Here is a 23,192-nt window from a genome sequence, read left to right as displayed (position 1 = left end):
ATCGGTCGTCGCTGACTCGTGAGCTGCACACTACAACCTCGTTTGTGATGTTGCTTGCTTGTCGTGGATAGACTGAGTCTTGGTTACCGGTTAAATTTTGCTAATTTGGCGTTGGTAATCTTTATTTGGAACTGAGTAACGCTGCAACGTCGCCAGCAGAAACCTCATGGTATATCGATGTTGATGGTTGCGGCTCCATATTAATCGGAGATTTTACTGCGGGTCCAGGCAGCGGGTGGATCTTCCGAGAGCCCTTCAAGATTTATAAAACTCAGATTCCAGGTGGTCAACAAACATTAAGTTCTCCCAATCCTAGTATTCTATGTGATGTACATCTAACATGCCAAAAATGCTGGTGAACGATTTGAACCTGACAAAAATACTTGAAATAGATACCAGGAAGGGGAGGGGGTAAAAGAAAAGTTATATAACATTTTATTATTCAATAATTTATTAAAATACACAAGTTTGTCCAACTCCCTGTGATACAACACCTCAGACATAGCTCATTGTACTCGGCTGGAGTGTGGGCAAAAAGTTACTATTTGAATTTTTGATATCTTTTTTCATTAATGAGAAAGTTGACCCCGAAGTTAGAGTAACTGTTCAGCAGGAATGGCTTTTTAACTCTTCTGTGATTTTTTTTTGGCTTGGCTGATTTTGTCACGGTTCATACTTGACAGGCAGGTCGTACCATCACTAATTGGAAAAACAATCCTGACCCACCGCTACCATGGCAACAGCCAAAGTCTTGTAATAGCAGTGCCCAAATGATCATGCCTTTTATTTTGGCTACGTTGCGCACTGGTAAGAGATCACCGGCGCCGACATTGTTACCACTGTCAACGAAATCCCAACGCAGCTTTGAACTTTGAATAAAATGTAAATGCTGCTTCCAATCTAGAAAATACTATCGCAAAACGATTGGAAATTATACATTTAACGGCTGAATACGTCCTAACAATAAAATAAAGTGACTTCTAATGACTGCCATGTTATTTTGCAAACCTCGTATAAGGTGCCCGGTTTTAGTTATAAACAGACGTTAGCTTCACGTTCATGTCCCTTCCATGATAACAGCCAAAAACATATTGCTTGTTTTTTACCGGTTTTCATTGGCAACCGAAGTATTTTTATTTTGTAAACAAATTTTCGTCTGCTATTTTTATTCAGTTCAAATCGTTCAGCAACATTTTTGGCATATTAGGTGTACATCACATGGAATACTACAATTGAGAGAACTTGCTGTATGTTGACTGATTTTTATCATAGTACGAAGTACCAGGAAGTTACTCAGTTCCAAATAAAGATTACCAACGTCAAATGAGCAACATTTGACTGGTAATCAAGATTCATGTAATCCATGGCTAACAAGCAACATCACAAGCGAAGTTGTAGCATGCAGTAACTCATCCCGTCAGTGGAGTACCGCAGTAACACGGCATGTTTGCCATCAGCATTGTATTCAAACGAATCACGTGGTGTGCCGTTCTCGTTCAAACCCGGGATTCGATCAATAGGGGAGTCCCATTAAAAAAACACATTGCAAATCATGCAAGTTCAACATTTTCAAACCAATATACTAAAACAGAAATGCTCAGAGATGTAAATGAAGGATAGATATTACTTTTCACTATACACATCTCTGTTGATACTATTCCTCACATATTCTACTCCCAATTACTCCTGCGTAAAATGGACTAGCCTCTTCATGTTGACATTCAGACTAAAATCACGTGACAGGCTGTTAAAATTGGCTGTTGCATACTCTTTCGCCGGTCTGGAAAATGTGTTTAATTAACTCACATTCAAGCAACAATGCAGATTTCCCAGTGGGAGTGAGACTATTCAAACTCTGCCACTAAAAAATAGGGGTGTTTTCAGCAAAAAACGAATAACCCTGGAATACACACAATATACTGAATTTCGGAACAAATCGTGCATTACTTACAGCAGCAGAATACCACAGAAATATCAGACGAAACATGAAAACACTATATATTGTATTTCAGCCTGAACCCTCTATATTGCAATTCAAGGAATTAACCCCATATGTGCATCCATTTCCCACCTTGGTATCACCCACCCCTGAAAACAAACTCTTAATACCACGCTGAAGCGTTTGGTATTAAAGTATGCAAGTTTTCACCACATTTTGATATGCATGCGACTTCAACAACAGCTATGAGATAACCATTATACATGTGTAAATATGATATATACCAGTACCAGTACTATATATTACATTCAGCTACGTAACAGAGTTGATAACAAAATAATGATACACCAATTTTATTTTTGGAGTGGAAACAGTAAAACCTCAGCAGATACAATACAATTACAAAATGCATCGCTACCTACCTTCCAACTCATTGTTTTTTTCCTGACTGCTAGCAATACTGTCTCTGTTGCTTCGCCTGCCAGATGCCATCGGTTCCAGAGAGGATAGAACTCTTTTACTGCTGTTGAACTGCTGACTGAAGAATTCTTCCAGTTTGTACGTGATCTTAATGAGGTCTGGTGTAGTTGACCGTGATATCATCATCTGGAATTTATCCCATGTTAATTCCGTATTTATGAAGATAGACATCGGCCTAGGATGAAAAACACAAAAAATGAAAATCAATATTGACCCCTTCAACTTTCACAAAATACAACGTGCTTAATTATTTTCATATTTGTTTTTGTTCAAATTATGTTCATTTCATCCAAAATTAACAAAGATATTAAAAAAAATACATTAAAAATGTTAAACAAAATTTTGGCGGGAAAAATTATGGTGTTCAAAAGGTTAAAGATCATACAAGAACTGTGAGGAACAAAACGCTCAAAAGTAACTTAGACTAATATACAAGAAGTGTATTTAACCGTCAAGTGTACTTTTTCCATGGCAACAATAATGTGCTATCTGCACGACATGCTTACCTGTTTGTGCTAATAACTTTATCAGGGCCTGTGTCAAAGTTCAACTTCCATTCGTCTTTGCATACCACTTCTAAGAGCTTCAGTCTAGCCATAATTATACTAGAACCCATGTAGTCGATGCGGAACTCCGTCTTCACCATTTTAGCCCCAGCTTTGTGTTGAGGTTCTTTGCCTGGCTCTTCTAGTATGTGAACTGATGAGAGATATGAAATAATAGAAACGTTGACAACACTACCAACGAGGACAGGAGCATTGAACGACTAATGAACAAAGACAATCATTTTTTTTTACCCTGTACTGCACAAGGTGTATAGAGAAACTAATTAATACAATTATGTACTTACGAAATGTATCAATATCATCAAGTTCAATTAGACCCCCTATCACACCACCTTTGGCATCCAATGATGAACTACCTAGGCCAGCTGATATTTTCATATCTTTGTATCCAGTGTAGTCAACAGATATTCTGCCTTGGCTTTTCAAACCACCAGTGGACCATCTACAACAAGAAAAACATGAAATCTTGCAGCACATGGTTTAGTTCAACATAATATTAAACTTGGTGTCATAAGAAACAAGATTATTACAGGTAATAGAAAAGTGATCCTTTCATATAAAACACGTTCAGGTTTTGTTTTGGAAAATCAGTTGGTGTTAGCTAGAGCTACTTATTTAGTGAAAAAAAAGAGAGCAAATTTTCAATTTGTTATTACCCAAAAAATTACAATTTTCTTTTTTTTGGATTTGCATTTTTTTAGCCTTATATAGCTTTACACACGCATTACAAATAGTTTGCTTACATACTAAAAAAAAGCAAGTGACTTATTTCCCAAAGACAATGTGTTAGAAGAAATATCAGTTTCTGTCATTCTCACTTAAAATCTGATCATAATATACTGTTTTTTAAAATGTTCATGTACTTGCATAATTGTAACAAGCACATGTCTGTTTGGAGTTGATGCTGCATAGCATTCCACTATGCTTTACCGTTGTGTATATAATACCGGTAGTTTATGGCAGAGTGCATTTTAAATAACTCTTGTACAATGACGTTATGCTTGACAGAAGGCTAGCATTAGTAGGTTCATTGTATACTGGGATAGTACAAAAGATGAACCTGTTCTGTCAAATGATATTATAAGAAACAAACTCAAATATGATATAATCTTGAAGTCACAATAAAGTCACCTACAGCAAAATTTAATAAGAATTGTGACTGTTTACCCTGAAAACTAAACCATAATGTTTCTAATTTCAAACCATATCATTATCCAAATACCAAAACAACCAGGTATTAAAGTACTTCACTGATTGCAGCGTTGATGTCGTTGGCGACATACTTACGTTGTATTTCCCATCACGTTACTCATATTCATCTGTACGTCAAGATGCGTCAGATTGACGGCAAACACCACTAACGTTTCCCACTGCAGCGACGCTTTGCTAGTCTGTGAGGTTGGCGTTGACGTATGCAGCGATTTCCCTCTCTTCTTTGCAGCGTCCTCATCTTCGGTATCTGATGCAACTTTCTTAGCTGTTTGAGGAATGAGATGACTTAAAGGTTGTTCAAAGTAATCTACAAAAATAGTTCATCACTGTAGAATACATTATTTTCATTGGAATTAATTTTTTCTCTAAGCTGTAGTCTATTTTCACTATTGATGCCAAGTTATGTTATGAATCAAATGTATTCTTCATTGGAATTTAGTATTAATGATTAACCACTTCAGTGAAAATATTTCCAAGCAATAATAAAGCATTCTACAGTGTTAATGAAGAAATTGAGTTGGGTTTAGTACATGTTATAATTATTACACCTTTCAAGAGAAAATGTCACCATGTCTGATTAGGCTGTTAACAGTCTGCCTGTTTGTCTGCCTGTTTGTGTGTCTGTTCGTTGTGTCTGTTCATGTGTGTCTTTCTCAGTCTTAGCATTTATCTGTGTGCTAGTCTGTGCATGTGTTTGTCTGCCTGTCTGTATGTGTATTTTTGTGTGTGCGTGCTGTGTTTCTGCTTTTGTAATGTCTGTCTGTGTATGTGTCACAGTGTGTGTGTGCTGTGTTTCTGGTTTTGTAATGTCTGTCTGTGTGTGTGTGCTGTGTTTCTGGTTTTGTAATGTCTGTCTGTGTGTGTGTCACAGTGTGTGTGTGTGTGTGTGTGTGTGTGTGTGTGTGTGTGTGTGTGTGTGTGTGTGTGTGCTGTGTTTCTGCTTTTGTAATGTCTGTCTGTGTGTGTGTGTGTCACAGTGTGTGTGTGTGTGTGTGCTGTGTTTCTGCTTTTGTAATGTCTGTCTGTGTGTGTGTCACAGTGTGTGTGTGTGTGTGCTGTGTTTCTGCTTTTGTAATGTCTGTCTGTGTGTGTGTTAATATTTGTATGTGATGTGACACCACAATGATAGATGAAGAGTCTAAAATTATAATATTGTAAAGAATTGAAATCATGTACATCATAGAATGCATACCAGTATTTATCTATAATATGGTCTGTCCAAGAAAATGAAAAACTGCTAGATTCTATTTGTCGACAAACTACAAAATCTCATTTAACAAGCACTCCTCTATGAAACGAAGATCAATTTTAATATGCTCTAACCTAATGTACTAATGTCGATAAAATGTATTGGAAATACTGGATATACCATTGGTATACTACAACTGTCAGTCTAATACAGAACACTAAAAAATGGCCACAGTTTTATATATATATATATAAGTGAGATACTGTGAGTTGCTTACATAATAAATAAAACTAATATGGCAAATATTTTGACAATCTTTGATAATATGCATACAGCAAATCTGTTTTACATATTAAGTTCCTATGAATTCTTGATAAAAAAAACATCGTAAATGTGTTATACAAATGCTGTGATTGTAAATTGTGAATATTTGTGCCATTAACTTAAAGCAGTATTTCATTGTCTTGTATAATCTACAGTAAGTTAAGAGGGCTTTCAAGTATTTTTCTTGAGCAAGCTAGAGGTGCATATACCAATGTCTTTTATGAAGATTATTAAGTACCTTTGAGAACCATGGATGAATCATATACTAATTACATACTATTTTGGAACCATGAACAATAATAATGCTTGATGTATGGTGAAACTTTTTATTATATTTAGCAATTATGAAGTTAGTGAATATTAATTATTGATGTTGATTAGGATGACAATGCGATTGATAAGCGGTACCATCGCAAGACTTGTCTACCTTTCTTTCCTTTTAGAATACTTCGAAGAGATTTACGCTTATACCACGGCAAAGATGAAACAGAGTCAGACGAGGAGGATTCGTCTGAATGAGAGGATGCATTGCGGTCCGTCGTGATAAAGTGTCTTAGGAATTTGTTAAAACTAGGAAGAAATCCTAAAGGAAGCAAACACACATGTGTTAAATACATCATTTTGTGTATTACGAAACAAGCCAAGTAAAGCAATTAAAATATCCAGAATTCATTGCAATTCAAGGCGATCTATTTTGAGAAAACACTGAAAATGGCAGTAAATTTTTGAATATTTTTTATTATAGGTTTGTTGCTATAGCGATATTCAATAAAATTTTCCAAATTCTTAGAGTGGATAATATAGGATTAAAAAATGATATTTTAGCAACTTTTGTAGAACAATTGGCTAAGTTTTTTCAAGCAATATAGTCTTTGTGTCACATCATGTTTAATATGGGCCCCACGCGACTTATTGCTTATACACAATTTGAATTCATGCTGCCGGTCAATAATGACAGGTCAAAACAGAACATTCTTTGTTGTTGACCTAGAAGATGTTAGGATTAGGCATGAGATTTTTTACCAATTTTCTCAACAATTAAGAGCAGGCTTCCATGTACCCCAACATACAATAGATCATTTAGTGTCATTGATTGATGCAAGCATGCATGATATGACAATTAGATTTAAAACATACTTCTACAGCCATTGTCCATTCAAAAAACAATTTTAAATCTTTCGTTTAAAATTGATAAACAATAAAAGATTCATGCAATTGTGATACAATTGTGATACAACAATACAATTAATGTGATACAACAATACAATTAATGTGATACAACAATACAATTAATGTGATACAACAATACAAATAATGTGATACAACAATACAAATAATGTGATACAACAATACAATTAATGTGATACAACAATACAATTAATGTGATACAACAATACAATGTATGTGATACAACAATACAATTAATGTGATACAACAATACAATTAATGTGATACAACAATACAATTTATGTGATACAACAATACAATTTATGTGATACAACAATACAATTTATGTGATACAACAATACAATTTATGTGATACAACAATACAATTTATGTGATACAACAATACAATTAATGTGAAAACATTTGTTTAAATTTTATGGGAGGGAATATCAGAGAGAGACATTTAGAGAAAAGAAATGCAAATTTAGCTTTTTTGAAGCAATATTGAATTCAGTAATGTGCGAGAAAGACAAACTATCGTTAGGTTATGGACGAATAATACACTGCATTGTGAATTTTCACTGTACAGTAAAATCACATCAAAACTCGGTGCTGTTGTAGGCAAATATATGGTCACATGGTGTTAAAACTACTTAGCCTATTAAATTCAGCCAATAACCTCACTTCGTCCACATTTTCCAAAGTGTTGCAAAGATTACAATACACAAAAACAGTTTGCATCCAAAACAGTATTAGATGACATCAATGATGAAGAAATCCTGGGATAGTAGGCTGATTAGTTTTTGTCCTACAATTAATAAAACTGGCTTTGACATACTCATGAATATACAATAAATTCTACACAATCTGCATAAAGTGTATTGCCATAATTGATTGGCTGTCTGCTCATTCAATATCTACATATGTCTGCAAACTTGGGCAATCTCATTGCCTTTCACATAAAAAGACATTGAAAAAGAATTGTTTTCTTTAAAGCCTAATGATGTGCAACCATGATATTTATAAAAAAACATGCAATTCTCCAATCTGTTGATTTAAGAAAATTTGTAGACACAAAATTATATTAAAGTTATTGTGACAGCAGCAAAATTTGACTGCTAAAACCGCTACTCTGCCTGTGTTCACTGCTACATGTATAAAAGTTTCTGTGACTCACTGTCTTAAAGTAAAGTGTTCACAAACATTTTTCCCTTGTGAAATTACCAGTTTTAAATTAAAGAGAAAAATTAAAAAATACAGAAAAAGTAAAACAACATATTCCAGGAAAAAATTATTCAAATTTGTTTATATTAAGTATGTAATTGTACATTTACCTGATGAATCAGTGGCGACAGTGTGTGATCTTTGCCGGAATGGAACAGGTGGAGGAGATGAATTGAAAGAGGATGATGACAATGACTTAGCTGTAGGACTGGTAGGACTCACACCACCAGCAGACTTCTTGCCAAGTGCTTTAGGAGATAATGGTTTGGTTGAAAATGGTGTGCTTGGGATGCTGTGGCGTAGGGAACGTTCTCGTAGCTTGGAAGGAGATATATTCCCAGTTGAGAGATTTAGGTCAATGGACGAATCGGAGGAACCTAGATAAAAATTAGAAGATTAAAATCTGTGGTAGAATAACCAGCATAAATTCAGTTAGATGGACAATCACTACATGTACAAAAGAATGCAGTGTAAAAACAAAACAAAATATAACATTCAACACAGAGGGCACTCTAACACTGGGAGACAAAAATATCTTACTTAAATTATCCGGATACATCATATGTGTACTTTCATCTCCAAGGAATAATCTCCGGGCAATACTACGCCTGTACCATGCTTTCGGGAATGCCAGTATCTCAGTCAGTCTCCTCATGTCATATTTAAATGACGCTGAACCAATGTCACATACAACTGTCAAAAATAATTGGAATAGGCAAGAAAAGTTAAAATAAAGTAAGCGAATAGAGTCAGAGTTCAAACTGCTGAGATAAGTAGCATATTTCACCTCACATATAAATCTAGTTCAATAAATATTAATGTACTTTCAATAAAATTAATTTTGTTCAATGTGTGAGATTTTTATAAAGTCACCTGAGCTGTACATGTTTTTGTATATAAATGTACAATTTGTCTTATGATGTGTGCAAACTCATTGCGTAATTATAATTTGATCTTAATCACGTCACTCAGGCTGATTACCCACCTCTTTATCCGCCCTTGATACAAGGGAATTTGACTCACCTTTATTGTGTGGTTTCAATAAGATTTTACCAGACGCCATTAAAGTTTTATGTTCTCATCTTTATCAACATTTAGTTTGTACTATAAAACATAACTGCAATACTTACTGGAGAATTTAATGAGAGAAGGTCCTGCGACTGCTGTTGCTCTGCTATGCTGCGGCGTCTGCAAGTGTGGCGTAGATGTACCACTGCTCAAGGCGTCATAGGAACGACTAAGACTGCTACTGTGTATATCTGCTGGTAACGGTAATCCAAGTCGACTGCGACACAGATTCACTCTTACAAATTCTACGTTGAGACTCAGGGAATCTTTCCTGCCAAATGAGCTTCCCGGATTCTCTGTAATGCTCCCTTTCAATAAACAACATAAATAGGTAGTTGGGAAATGGTAATCCATGCGTAACATCAAACTAACAGTGTAGACAGTTAACAGGAAATTTACATTGTGTGCTTCCAAAAGATCAAATACTGTGGTATTACAATTAATGTAAAGACACTCAAGAATGTTAAATCATGACCACATTCCAGATCTTGACTATCATCATAGATGTTGAAACTACTTGAATCTGTGGTCACAAAAAAAGTTCCACAAGAAAGATGAATACCAAATAAACATTCATATAGTTGTACACAAAAAATATAACAATCAATTACTGTCACTTAATAACAGCACTTCGATTCTTAGAAGCAAAACAAAAGGAATACTTTTTGTACCTAAATCAAAGAGCCCCGTTTTCTTTGTATGAGCGCCACCATACGGATGAAATATAAAAAGAGAGAACTCAGACAAACAAGCGGTGAAGCTGAGCCCACCCTCTTTAGTACTGGCAACCAGTGATGAAGCAGTAGAGCTGACATCCGATCCAGCAGTACTGGTGCGGGTACGCTGACCACTCATATTGCGAGTGCGAGCAGTATTGCAAGTTCCTCTGAGTAACGCTGCAAAATCAATATAATAACAAAACTGTCAGTGACATCCTGGGTCATTATAACCATCATCATGTTATTGATATTTCACAAATGACGCTGTAAATGTACATCTGTAGTTAATATATACATTTCTGCCTGAACAAAAAACAAAATGTTGCTCTGACTGCGCACATATTAGTTAGTTTATTATTGTATGGATACATTATTCTCTTATTCCAAACAGCAACAAATATTTGGAAATTAATTGCATCCATTAAAACTAATAAAAACTGATTGAATAAGTTCTGTCTGTCCTCAACATTGTAACCATGCTCCCATCAAATACACATGCACACCAATGTTATAATCAAAGTCTCACATCTCATCCTGCCTTGGGTGGACTCTCCACTTGAGGCCAATCCCATGGTGTCAGACTGAGCTCGTCGTGATGACAGAGATAGGTCAAGGGTTGGTAACTTGAGAAGACACTCCACTCTCGATAGCGGTAAACATATAAAACGAATTGATGAGGGTTGTACGCAGAGATAAACGACAATGTCAACAGGAAACGTAGCATAATCATATGTGGACGAGGACACCAGTGATGTTGCAGAAGCTTCTAAATCGTTGATGTTGAACACATTTCCAACACCGTCTGAGCTCTCCCCTTTTGTTGGGGATGGCGTTTGTATGGGAATGGTTTCAAGACACTGTTCTAAGAAATCTAAAAGGAACGGACTGATGACTATCTCCTGAAACAAAACAATATGAGAGGTATTAAAGATGATATCAATTCGTGCTCACAATGAATAAGATTTGTTTCTAAACATTTGACTGTTACATAAGAAATTGTCAGTTATCGGTATTTTGTTCTTGTGGATTGTTTTGTCAATTGATGTTAATCATTTGTTTTGTGTTGTTGAACTTGTAAATTTCCCTAAATAGCTTCGTTTAAAGGATCTAAGGTTGGGTGTGTTATTTCCACTTTATACTTCCAAATGGTGCATCGGTAAAATACACAATACATGAGTGTTACCATTGACCTACCTCAGGTGGTGTCTGCAGCAACACCCACGCATACAATGAAGCTCTCTTGACCACACCAGATTTCTTGCTGCCCTGGGATGTATTATCTGCACTATCAGTCGGCGGGTTGCTTTCTGAATCGCTACTGAACTGTGACCCAAAATTAGGTCTTCCCATTGATGCTTCAGCATGGTAATTCTTAGAATTGTAATGTGCCTAAATGGAGAAAGAAATAGAAACTTACGTTATAACAATAACAGAGGATGTTGCTGTTATGTGACAGATCATTACATAATATATTCACACCTCACTTTGATTGCATTTGTAGCCATGTAAAAAATTCCCACAAATAATGTGGTAGACACTCGGGCTACCGACTCTTAAAAGTTAGTGGCCTTGAGGAAAGTTAGTAGACTAATTTGCCAGTGCTGTTAGAATCAGTATAAGCAACGTACAGTATATGCAGTTGAATACAAGACTGTGTTTGCTTGACACTAATACATATGATAGAAAACAGATAGTAAAGCTGATACTTTCACAGTGATAGTTTTAGTTGTATTAGTCATCAACATAGTTCAGCATTTCGTTTTCAAATTCCAAACGAGTATCAAATGTCTAGGTATTAAGCTAATCACTCATTTTCTCTGCAATTATTTTCTGGAAATATAGAGCTTATTGTGACCTTTATTTTAACGTGCTTTTATCAGCCTTTACCTCATTGTTAAATCAGTACAACATGAAGGCAGTGTATCATGCAATACTGGACAATAGAGAACCAAAACATGGAAATAGAAGACAAAATACTTATTTGTAATTGACACATCACAATCAGAATCATTTATACCCCCGGTACACCTTTTCTGTATCAAGTCTAAGCCCCGACATTTACTCTAGATTGCTTCAATAGAACAGTGTAAGTGTTGCTAAAATACACTAATGTACAAGTCTTCTATTTGGTTTCAGGGCCTAACTAAAACTATCATCATTCAATTAGTTAGATCACCTGATTTTACTAAACAATATTTTGTTGATTTCCTCTAGCAGTTCAACCAATTGGCAGGAAATGGTCACATTCAGATGCTACATGTAACAATCTATCTTAATCTTTTTATTATTGATGAGAAAGAAAACTAGTTACACATTTGGATCATTTTGTAATTATTTCTAACAGTAATTATTTGTTGATGGATTATGGCTTTTAAATTATTCAAATATTTTTGAGGCACTGCAATTGAATCAGTGTATGCAACACTGTTCTCTCACTGTCATCACTCAAAAATGGCCAGCGAGTGGCCCTTTATTACATAATTTCAAGCACAACTCTGCAAATCTTTGGAACCTTCATTCTGTTCACTGTACCCTGTAACACTCTTAAGTCTTCTATATGATAAATCACTCTATAACACTCTATTGCACTTACTTTGACATCAAGTGCTGGTAGTACGAACACAGTCACCTCTGTCAGACTTGTACCTTGGAATACAGGTCTGTAATTACCACCAGGAGTCGGTGTAGATTTCTGTTTACTGCAGCTTTTTTTCTTTTGTGGTGTTGACACTTCATTCACAATGTTCACCTTGGCAAACTTGGAATGCCTGAATCATGATAAAAATGAAAAAAAAAAACATTTGCATCAATTTTAATAACTTTAATGATATTGGTTTGCATGTTTTGAATTGGTTAATTAAAGTATGAACATGATCAAAGAAACTCAAATGTACTATACATCACTTCTATTTGATGAGAGACACCATGTAAAGTTGTGAATGACTGCTGAGAACACTTTTTTTATAAATAATTTGAATAACTCATTATTAAGAAAATTAACCTTTTTTATCACTTTCATGATGCTTATCAAGATAAGAGTACTGCAAATGTTGCATGGATACAGTAACTCATTTGAACTCACCGTCCTTTAGATTGATTATCTTCCTCTTGTCCATTCTCCATCGCATTGGGATGCAATACCAATCTCCCACTATCAATAAACACTTGTACATCCATTTCTAAATCAACATTTGATTCTGGTTTAGCAAGTGGTTTCGCAGGAGATGGTGTATAGGACGTTGGTTGTTGTGTTTTTGGTGCTGGGAACCCTTGCAACGGTTTCACAGATTTTTCCGTCGGTATCATCGTCGAGCGTGGGTCCGTTTTCTTTGTAGCATCCTTGTTTCCAATTATACGTCTGGAATAAAGTAAGTGACATATTACCAATAGAGTAGCTACTATCTCTCATCAGAACACCCAATGTGTATCAATTTGAAAAAAAAGTGGGAAGAATTAGGATCTCAGGATACAAACAAGCAGCCTCTCGGCTGAGATAGCTCCGCTGTTAGCAATGCACATTTCAATTAAAGAACTGAAGACATCATTAGAAAATGAACAATATGTATAGTATCAAAGCAATCGGACTTACAGTTTTTAACAAGAAGTCGAAAATATCACTTTCTACCAAAAATTACCAAAATATTCACCAAAATTAGAGAATTGAAGATATCATCACAAAATGAACAAATCTGAGAGAGGTCCACATGTAGTACCTATATATGTAATATCAAAGCAATCAGACTATTGGTTTTTTACAAGAAGTCGAAAATATCACTTTTTACCAAAAATGACAAAAATATTCACCAAAATTATAGAATCGAAGATATCAACACGAAATGAACAAATCTGAGAAAGGTCTACATGTAGTATCTAAATATGTAATATCAAAGCAATTGAACTATTGGTTTTTAACAAGAAGTCGAAAATATCACTTTTTACCAAAAATTACAAAAATATTCACCAAAATTAGAGAATTGAAGATATCATCACGAAATGAACAAATCTGAGAGAGGTTCACATGTAGTACCTATATATGTAATATCAAAGCAATTGCACTTGCGGTTTTTAACAAGAAGTCGAAAATATCACTTTTTACCAAAAATGACAAAAATATTCACCAAAATTAGAGAATTGAAGATATCAACATGAAATGAACAAACCTAAGAGAGGTCTACCCAAGGTACATATACAACAAGTATCAAAGCATTCAGGCTTGTAGTTTTGTAGTTTTCAAGAAGAAGTCAAAAAAGTAAAACATTGACACGGACGATGACGACGGACGACGACGATGACGGACAATCACTCATATGATAAACTCCGCTCGACAAAGTCGACAGCGGAGCTAAAAAGAAAAGAAATTGGAATAAAACTCATAATCTTCTGCCTCTGTATCATATTTAAATAAAATGACAGTTGATTAGATTTCATCAATTGAAATATATGATAAATAAGCCTCTCAACAAAACAGAAATGATCCATCCAAGACTCTGGCAAGAACCACTTATAAATAACAATGAAACCAACATTAGGTGGAAAGAACCCAGCAAAAGAACATTGACCAATTGGTCTACTGGCGTTACACTTGTACATTTGGTGTTCCAATGCATAATTTCTAAATACAACCATGGCTTAGTACACGATGTGGCTGGTGAAAACAAATGCAACACACAAATCCAATTTAAAGGAAACATCAAGCCTGTAAATGCATTCTCCTACATTTGTGGAGCTTTTTCTTGAGGGGTCATTATGTTGTTTAGCTTGATGTTTCCTTTAATAACAAGGATTCACCCAGAAAAAAAACAAGTAGTTCTAGTAGTTCAAGTAGGTCTCCTCCCCTACAAATTATGGTAAAAGTTCATTCTTGTGTTGCTATGCTCTAAATATGACACAGGATCAAGTGATTGACTGATGAATAACCTGCATTAACCTGTTTGGTAATTGAATGCATTCATATATGGTACAAAAAAACTCAGGGTTCATCTTTCAAAATGGCGGACATGATCGTTGACAGTGTATCAATCTCACACATTTTCAGTAGAATTGTTTTAAAACCAACAGACGAAAAATTGGAACCAGAAGCATTTCCTAAAAATAGGCCAATGGCCTGTTGCTCAATGGCTATTGTACAAAAGATTAGTGCTGTACATGACAAATACTCCAAAAGGCAGTGAGTGAGACAATAAAACACATGCTAAAAGTGGAATTTTTACAAAAATAACAGAAATATTCAATAAAATTAGAATCAAAGAGAGCTTAAAAAGAACTCCAGCGTGTTGAGAGAATAACATAACATGATATTTGCAATTATCTGAATTCGTAATACGTGTATATACCAAGTTTTGTTGAAATATGTTGAATGGTTCTTGAAATAGCACCTAAATAGCTTGAATTTCACTAGCTGATATGCAAATTAGATAATTTGCATAAATTTCCACCAAAAACTATAAAATATATCTGGAAACTGCCCCAACACATCTATGCACCAAGTTTTATTAAAACATATTAAATGGTTCTCAAGATATCACCAAAATAGCCTAAATATTGGTATGTAAATTAGGCAATTTGCCTAATTTTCCACCAAAAACAATCATGTCTATACACATTTAAATATGTTGAGTGGTTATGCTTTCATTACAATCACAATAGACCAATCAAAGAAAACTTAGAACTCCCATGCGCTATGTGAGAATAAGAAACAGTTGACATTGGAAATAGTGGTTAGTTGAAATTCCATTTTTAACCCAAAATGACAAAAATATTTGCCAAAATTAGGGAATTAAAGATATGGCCATGGGATGAACAAATCCAGTAGATGTCAACACAAGGTACATACACACCAAGTATCAAAGCATTCAGGCTACCGGTTTTGAAGAAGTCGAAAATAGAATTTTTGACCAAAAATGATCATTTTAAAATCGCCAAAATTAAGAAATTGAAAATTTCCTCACAAAATTAACAAAACTGATAGAGGATAACCCAAGGCACATGCACTATCAATATCAGCACTGTAGACCACTTAGTGTTATAGTAGCATAGAAGAAATTTTAGAGTTTTGGGGGGGGGCAATTTGCATAATTTTTGGCAGATTGACTTCTCATGAACAAATTACCATCTACACTCATCAAGGCATCCGCACAGCAAAAATCGAGTCAAACGGTTTGGCGGTTTTTGAGAAGAAGTCGTGCACAGACAGATAGATAGATATATAGATGGTTGGTTGTACATTTTGTATTCAAATGAGGAGTCACATTGTGAGGTTTAATTGAAATAAAAATGCACAAAATGACTGATAGTAGACAGCAACTTAGAAACTTGTTTTTGTTTTCAAAGGTATAAAACTACAGTCAAACCTGTCTATAAAGGACAGTCAGTGGACTGAGCCAAACTGTCCTTCATAGACAGGTGGTCTTTATATAGAGGTGGCCTAATTTATTCATTTAATCATGAATATTAATTAGGGTGGGAATTTTAAGGGAGATCATAAGCAAAACAAACCTACAATGAATTGGTCTTTTTAATAAGTCACTCATTTTCATCTGGATAATTACACAGCTTTACTTTTTTACTACAAATTATATCATGTAAATTCACTGAAACCAAGTGATTCTGCCCATGGATTCATTGGTGTATTTAATGCATAAGAACGATTGTCAACGATCGGCCGCATTGGTGTTTCAGTTCGGACTTTCACACTCTCGCCATGCAATCTTATTCCCCAGCCCATCACAGGCGGTAATCAGTCCCATCGTTAGTATTGTCGATTGTACACTGTGACAAAATGCACAGGCAAAGTTGCCGTGTTTGAAAAAACAAACAAACAAGCATTAAAAATGAAGAAGCATTGGTAATAAACAAAATTTACCAAACTCGTAACGATTGCTCCAACTCTCGGCGTTGAATCAGAAAGTCAAACGAACCGGAAATGAAACACGATGATCGTACACGCAATTTTACAGTTATTTGTTGCAAGCATCGACGCATCAAAACTGCCCAAACGAAATGAATTTTTCTCGAATTATTGATATTACCGTTTATAAAAAAGAGGATCAAAATAGAAATCATTTTTCGTTGAGAATAACCCCGAGATGACCCCTCAGTTTTGCCCATGCGCTAGCTTCATTAGCATAATTTATAACGATCAACAACAAACAACATGGCGGCCAAAATAGGTCGGATTTTGCAATCCCGCGATGAGAACGAAATAAACGAATGTTTTATTATTTTGTTCGGGTATTTCATGTCGACAGGGTAAATAAAACATCTCTCATTTAATTAAACTGGTTCATTTTTCTTGTTTTCGGGATGGGAGGAATGTGCTCTTCATGTGCGAGACAGTCCACAGAAGTGCCGCTGGCCGGCTGGGGATCGATAGTATACCGGGGTAGTACCGATCAGAAACAAGCTAGTTTTTCATTTCCAACTTTGAATGAAACTGTTTTAATTTGTTGTTAAAATCTTTCCAGTCTCCAGACGTTACATTCAGATGATATTCAACTGTTTTTTTTGTTTTTTTTACTTTTTCGCAACTTCACAGTCCAAGTTGCGATTGTCACCTCTGTCTACAGATTGCGTACAAGGTAATCTGAACGTAACATATGGCCACTTTCCTGTTAGCGATTCGCAAGTAGCTATTGTCTTTTTGCTGAGACCGTCTGATGGGCATGTTGGTGGTCGTTATACAAAGGTTAAAGTGTGAATAGGTCTACAATAGGGTGGTCGCTGGTCGCGTTGGACAGGTGGTCGCTATATCCAGTGTCTTTAACGTGTAAATTGCGAAGGGACTGTACTGAGGTGGTCGCTATGAGCAGGTGGCCGCTCTGCACAGGTGGTCGTTAACACAGGTTTGACTGTATAATAATATTTATATCCCCAAAAGTAATTAAACATATCGAGGTGAAGGCACTTTAAAACATCAGTGTAATGTGATAATATGGGAAGTAATCATACCTTTTAGCTTGTTTGAGGTAGGCACTTTCACATTCATTGCTGGAATCAGAATCCTTATCCCACATCTCTGGCAGAGATAACTGCTTACTCGGTTGTCTTTTCTTTGATGGAGTCTTCGTCAACTGTGCACTTATACAGGAAGGGTCATTGACAGTCGTATTCAGAGAAACTGAATTATCATCCTCATCCCACAAATCCTGAATGTCAGGATCCTGCAAACTCTGTGAGAGTCCATCTGTTGAGGACTGCCCATCAGTGTGGAATGTTACTTTTGATGATGGTTCAATGAACTGCATTCCATCAGATCTGGTTCTGCTGTGCCCCATTGGTAGGCGATCCAATTCCTCATTGTACTCGGCCAGCATGTTTGGATCTAGATAACGCATTCTTCCTCTTCCAGTTGTGACCTGAGAGGGATGAGCTATGGACTTTGATCGGTGATATGTGGCTGGTTTATAACCAGGCACAAAGCGATCTCTGAAGGTAGTAGCCCTCACACTTTGTCTCCGAAGTTTCTTTCTAACATCTCGCCGGAAATCTTTAAAGACAGCTGCTTCTAATTCTTGAAGGTGTTTTGTTTCTTCTTCAATAGTGACACTGCTGGCACCAAGGTCTCGTAGGTCTTTAACAACTTTAGCTTGTTCATTCATTTCCTTCTCGATCATTAATGCTCTTTGTTTAGGATCAAAGTCCGGGTACTGTGAATGCATTTCAGATGCTATTGTGGGTGAAAGAGCTTTCTTGACTGTGGAGATGTCCTCAGTGCTCGAGGCAAACACTTGATCTTCTGGATTTTCCATGACAGAGTTCAAATCCGCAATATCATCATCTTCTGCATGACCTGTAAATGAGGTTAGAGTTCCGAACAATGCTGACAAACTATGACCAACACGGGTATCCAATTGGACATCAATGCCCTGCATCTTCCATAAAATACTGAGAATCCACTTTCCAACTGACTGAAGATGTTCACCTGCTTCAGTCTTCCTTGTAGTCCTGGAACAAACTTCATATGTTCCTTCTGGCACAGTACAAGCATTCATGATGATCTCCAAGCTTGCATCTGGTTTCCAGTCATCTAATGAAGTTTCAAAATCCTCTGCAAATCTAAGGCAGAAGCCTTTGAAAATACCTTTGCTAACCAGAGATCCAGAAGAACAAGCAGTAATAAGAGAACTTTCTAATGTCAGTACTAGAGCTGAACCCTGTTCTGTATCAAAAATCTTACTAGTAGGTGCAGTAGCCTGCAACACAGATGTCATTGGCATACATATACCAAGATCGTCTACTGTCAACTGTAGAAACAGTGTTCCAAGGGTTTTGACATCTGGTTGGGGAATGTGTGGAATGTATGGCAGCCTTTCAAACACTGCTTGTGCAGCTGTCTGCACCTCTTTGTTTAGAATTATTTGTTCATGCCAATTTTCATAAGCATTTTTGTAATTTAAATACACTAGCACTGCTTTGTCAAAGGCAATTGGCTGTACGTAAAACAGAGGTCGTTTTAGAGATATCAGCACAGCTTCTTTGTCTTCTTCAGCAGAGCTGATCTCATCTTGCAAAGCATTTCGAAGGCCGATGCGGGTCTTGAAGTACGCCATCTGTTGAAACTCTGGCTCTGCTTCTTCAAACACTTGGTTTCGCACAAGTTCTCCTAATGCTAGATTAAGATCTACTTGCGCCTTACCAAACAGCTTCAGATTGCTATTGGCTCGTTTAAGGCCACTCACTCCAAAAGTACCCTGGACTCTATTGGAAAGCTCCAGTTCTATAGCACCAGTCTCAAACCTGACTGCACTGGTTGATGGTGTGGTAGCCGTGACTTGAATTCCATCAAGCTTGAAATGAAGAGAGAAGAGTACAGGTTTACTCTTATCAGCACTTATTGGAATTCCATGTTCAGACCACAATGGAACAGGCTTTTCCTCATCAGACATCTTCTGTACCACTTCTTCAACTTCTTTTACAAAAACTTTCTGAACAAATATCAGATGGTTTAGAAGATCAGTTGTCAGACTGTGCTCAAATGATCCAACTTTTGCCACTGCATCTAAGTAAGTTCCATACCTAACTATTGGCTTACCCGGAAGTCCCATGAGCCCTGGGTTAATCATCCTCTCTTCAGTCTTATATTCACCTTTAAACTCAATAGGTGGAAAGTCAATTGATGCTGAAGATGGAAAGTTACCTTCTGATATTGACACCTTAGATGAAAAGCTGAGAGCATGACTTGGGAGCACTAAAGAAAACTGTGCCTCATCTCCAGTGATACCAGAACTGAATATTCTACCAATTTTATACTGTGCCCTAAGAGAAGGCAATATTGCAGCCCCAATAGCAATCTCTTTCATCTGTACTTTGAATGTCATTTTAGTTGGTTTAGTCAAGGTGTGGCTTGACAGCTGAGGCAGTTCAGTTGTGGGTGTCATATCATCACCTGGTTCAGCCCTTGCAGCAGATGTCAGTGGAGGAGCTGGCATAGAAGGTGCCACACCCTCAACAACATCAAATGACTTGGATATCATGGGTCTTTTCAGCTGCTGTATCTGTGATGACAGTTTCTTAGTACTCCTTGCAACCATTCCATGAAGAATAGCTGGATGTTGTGGAATGTCAATGTTAACCGCACCTACTGACAACACTGAAGCTGCTTTCTCTTTGCCTCTTCCACTACTAGCTGAATACAAACCATTGGACTTTTTAACATCAATATTCACAATAGTCTTTGTTTCAAAATCTATTTTTTCCAGAAGAACCACAAGAGCTTTTGAAAGATGAACTGAAGCTGATGACTCCATGGATCTTCGACGTGAAGCCCCTTTTCGTTTAACTTTGTGATTTATGCTGCCATGAATCTTTCTAAGCTCAGCTTCTAGATTCAGCCCACCTAGCGTGGCTAGTAATCTGGTCTTCTGGATCATTGCTACACCAAAGACATGCATATGTGTATGTTCTTTAACTGCTAAGGGTCTAGGTCTTTGAGATGTAGTCGGTGATTGCAATTCACCATCATTCTGGTCAGCATCAGGTTCAATCTCTACTCGATGCTCTCTAACTTCCTCTTGGCTTCCGGAATCTTCTCCAGATTTGACATGTTCCTCTGCCTGACTCTGAGTAGAATCTTTCTCTTTTTCTTGAGTTGAATTGATGAAGAACATAGGATTTACAAAGACATTCTGTGGACTATAAGCACCAGGATCAGGCATTGTGGAATACAAGTCTAGAAGATGGTACATAGTCTGCCAGCATTTAGGAATACCATCACTACCTTGCTCGGATATATCACTGTCTGTGATAGTACTTTTGATTGATGTTGACACACTTGGTTGTCTTGTGTGGCTGATTTGACTAATTTTCCTTTCCACCCTTGATGATCTTCTCTTCTTAGAATCATCCCGGTCAGAATCAGTACGCTTATTTTTGCTAGTTTTATACCTCACACTCCCAGACATTGCACTGGCAGTATACCTGTTAAGTTTTAGATCAGTCCTTGTTTGCTTCACATTGTCAACCATGGCCATCACTTGGGTCATCAACCGCAACAGTGACATGTTTATATTCTGTGTAACTTCATTTATATTCAGAGTGAAATGAACCTCAATGGTGGGCCTTTCAATGTCTTCCTCTGAAGGTAGAAGATGTCTGCGCTTATGTGGTGTGCTGTCATCTGTCTGTTCTTTATTGAAAACATCTCGTACAGTTGATTCAATAATGAAGTTCTCACATATAAATGCCGGCAATTCAGGTTCCACTTGAAAGAATATTCCTCTTTTCTGTTTACGCTTACCCCTTGGCTTGCTTTGTGGCCTTTCCTCTACTCTACTATCAGTTTCAATTATATCTGCTCTTATACAGTCAAATTTGCATGCCACAGATATGTCTCCATACTTTTCACTCAACTTGGATGGTTCAGTTCCTGTTGTAACTTTTAAACCCATGTTGGTCAAGAGTGGTTTGAACAACAGTTGGGCATCAGCAAGCTGAATGGCTGGTGGAGACATATTGACTTTGGGAGGAATTGGAATAAACTCATCTTTGGCTGAACTTGTCAATGTGGTGGCATTAGAATCTAAACCTTGCTTTGCATCGCTATGGTAATTTACATCGAATGGATTCTGTGGCCTGTACATGGGATTCACAGCTGAAAACTGGTCAGTGCTGCCAACACTTTCTCCTCTCCTTTCATGCCCCACCCATGTCTGCACCCCAGCTTCTTGTGAACTGCTCATGGTTGTGGAATATTTATGTCGAGGGGTTCCATAAATACTAGAAGGTAAATTGGGATCCAGGCTTCCCCCACTTGCAGACATACTGGGATTGCTCTCCTTCCTGGAGAACGAAGCCACATGCGATGCATCAGCTATCAGCGCATTTGATGAATGATGAGAACCAGCATACCCCTGCGATTGAACCCTGCTAGGTGATTCAGATGCAATATCCTTCAGCAAAGCACTGCTTGCGGGTTGCAATACTGGCGCGCCTAAGGTCTGCGATGGCCTTCTTCTAGTTGAGAACTCTTCATAGGTCAGCTTGTACTCAGGCTTGAGCGAGGGACCAAGAGACCCAGAAAGAGGAACTGAATTCCTTTGTCTAACAGCTTGGCTATCAGCATCAAGAGTACTGTATCTACTTAGTAAACCAGTAGCTTCATTCATATCTGCATCACTAACTCCAAGCGTGCTGATATCTCTTCCAAGATTCTGTGAGTCTAAATAGGATGGAGGAACCGGGTATGTTAAGTATGGTGGTGGATAAAACACACTCTTTCTGCTCAGCATTCCAAAATCTGCCACGCCCGGGGCAACTAATGTCACTTTCCACTGTCTTATTAATGCATGAATTCCTTTCTCTAATGAGCTGACTGCTGGAATCACACCCGATGCTACTGCTTCCTCAATGTTTTGTATATCGCATTGATGTAAGTACTTTCTCAGAACAGTGACCAGTTGGCATGATGGATCCTCTTGTAAACGTTTGGACCATGATGTAATCTTGTTGTATTTACTCTGAAAATGAAGGAAGGATATTCAATATTTCCACATATCGCAGGAGGGCAAATATTCAATAGTCATCTCACAGGTCCATTGTTTAGAAATCTATTCATTGGTAATAATTGTTTTAGAAATAAGTAATGATTGTTTTGCTTCATTCTTCATTTGAATAATGACATTCAAATTTGCTTAGTGGCCGTTATAGTTAAGATGTATGTTTTCCAAATTCAGGGTTTATTCCATAAACACCATGACACAATAGTAGTACTGTGGGCATTGCAAAGTCTTATGCCAAATCAAACACCAACTTTTCACTACTGTATTTTTTAAAACAATGCAGAAATTATTTTCTGCAGATCAAAGATT

The 23,192-nt window shown here is 36.8% G+C and overlaps 1 protein-coding gene across 1 annotated transcript in view; it reads right to left on the bottom strand.

Moving 5' to 3' along the window:
- Positions 1-23,192, bottom strand: part of LOC100371118 (bridge-like lipid transfer protein family member 1) — a 71,250-nt gene that overhangs the window by 18,585 nt on the left and 29,473 nt on the right. The window contains exons 25-37 of the mRNA XM_085498347.1: positions 17,836-22,841; positions 12,971-13,246; positions 12,482-12,656; positions 11,083-11,277; positions 10,415-10,787; positions 9,841-10,065; positions 9,232-9,477; positions 8,642-8,794; positions 8,212-8,478; positions 4,273-4,462; positions 3,270-3,427; positions 2,926-3,118; positions 2,362-2,594 (exon numbers count right to left, since the gene is read on the bottom strand). Coding sequence (XP_085354473.1) covers positions 2,362-2,594; positions 2,926-3,118; positions 3,270-3,427; positions 4,273-4,462; positions 8,212-8,478; positions 8,642-8,794; positions 9,232-9,477; positions 9,841-10,065; positions 10,415-10,787; positions 11,083-11,277; positions 12,482-12,656; positions 12,971-13,246; positions 17,836-22,841 — 7,690 coding nt within the window. The remainder of the gene's footprint in view (positions 1-2,361; positions 2,595-2,925; positions 3,119-3,269; positions 3,428-4,272; positions 4,463-8,211; positions 8,479-8,641; positions 8,795-9,231; positions 9,478-9,840; positions 10,066-10,414; positions 10,788-11,082; positions 11,278-12,481; positions 12,657-12,970; positions 13,247-17,835; positions 22,842-23,192) is intronic.

This window comes from Saccoglossus kowalevskii, chromosome 4 (genome assembly GCF_978046115.1).
Source record: "Saccoglossus kowalevskii chromosome 4, keSacKowa6.1, whole genome shotgun sequence".
Lineage (NCBI taxonomy): Eukaryota > Metazoa > Hemichordata > Enteropneusta > Harrimaniidae > Saccoglossus > Saccoglossus kowalevskii.
This window is presented reverse-complemented; position numbering and strand designations above follow the sequence as displayed.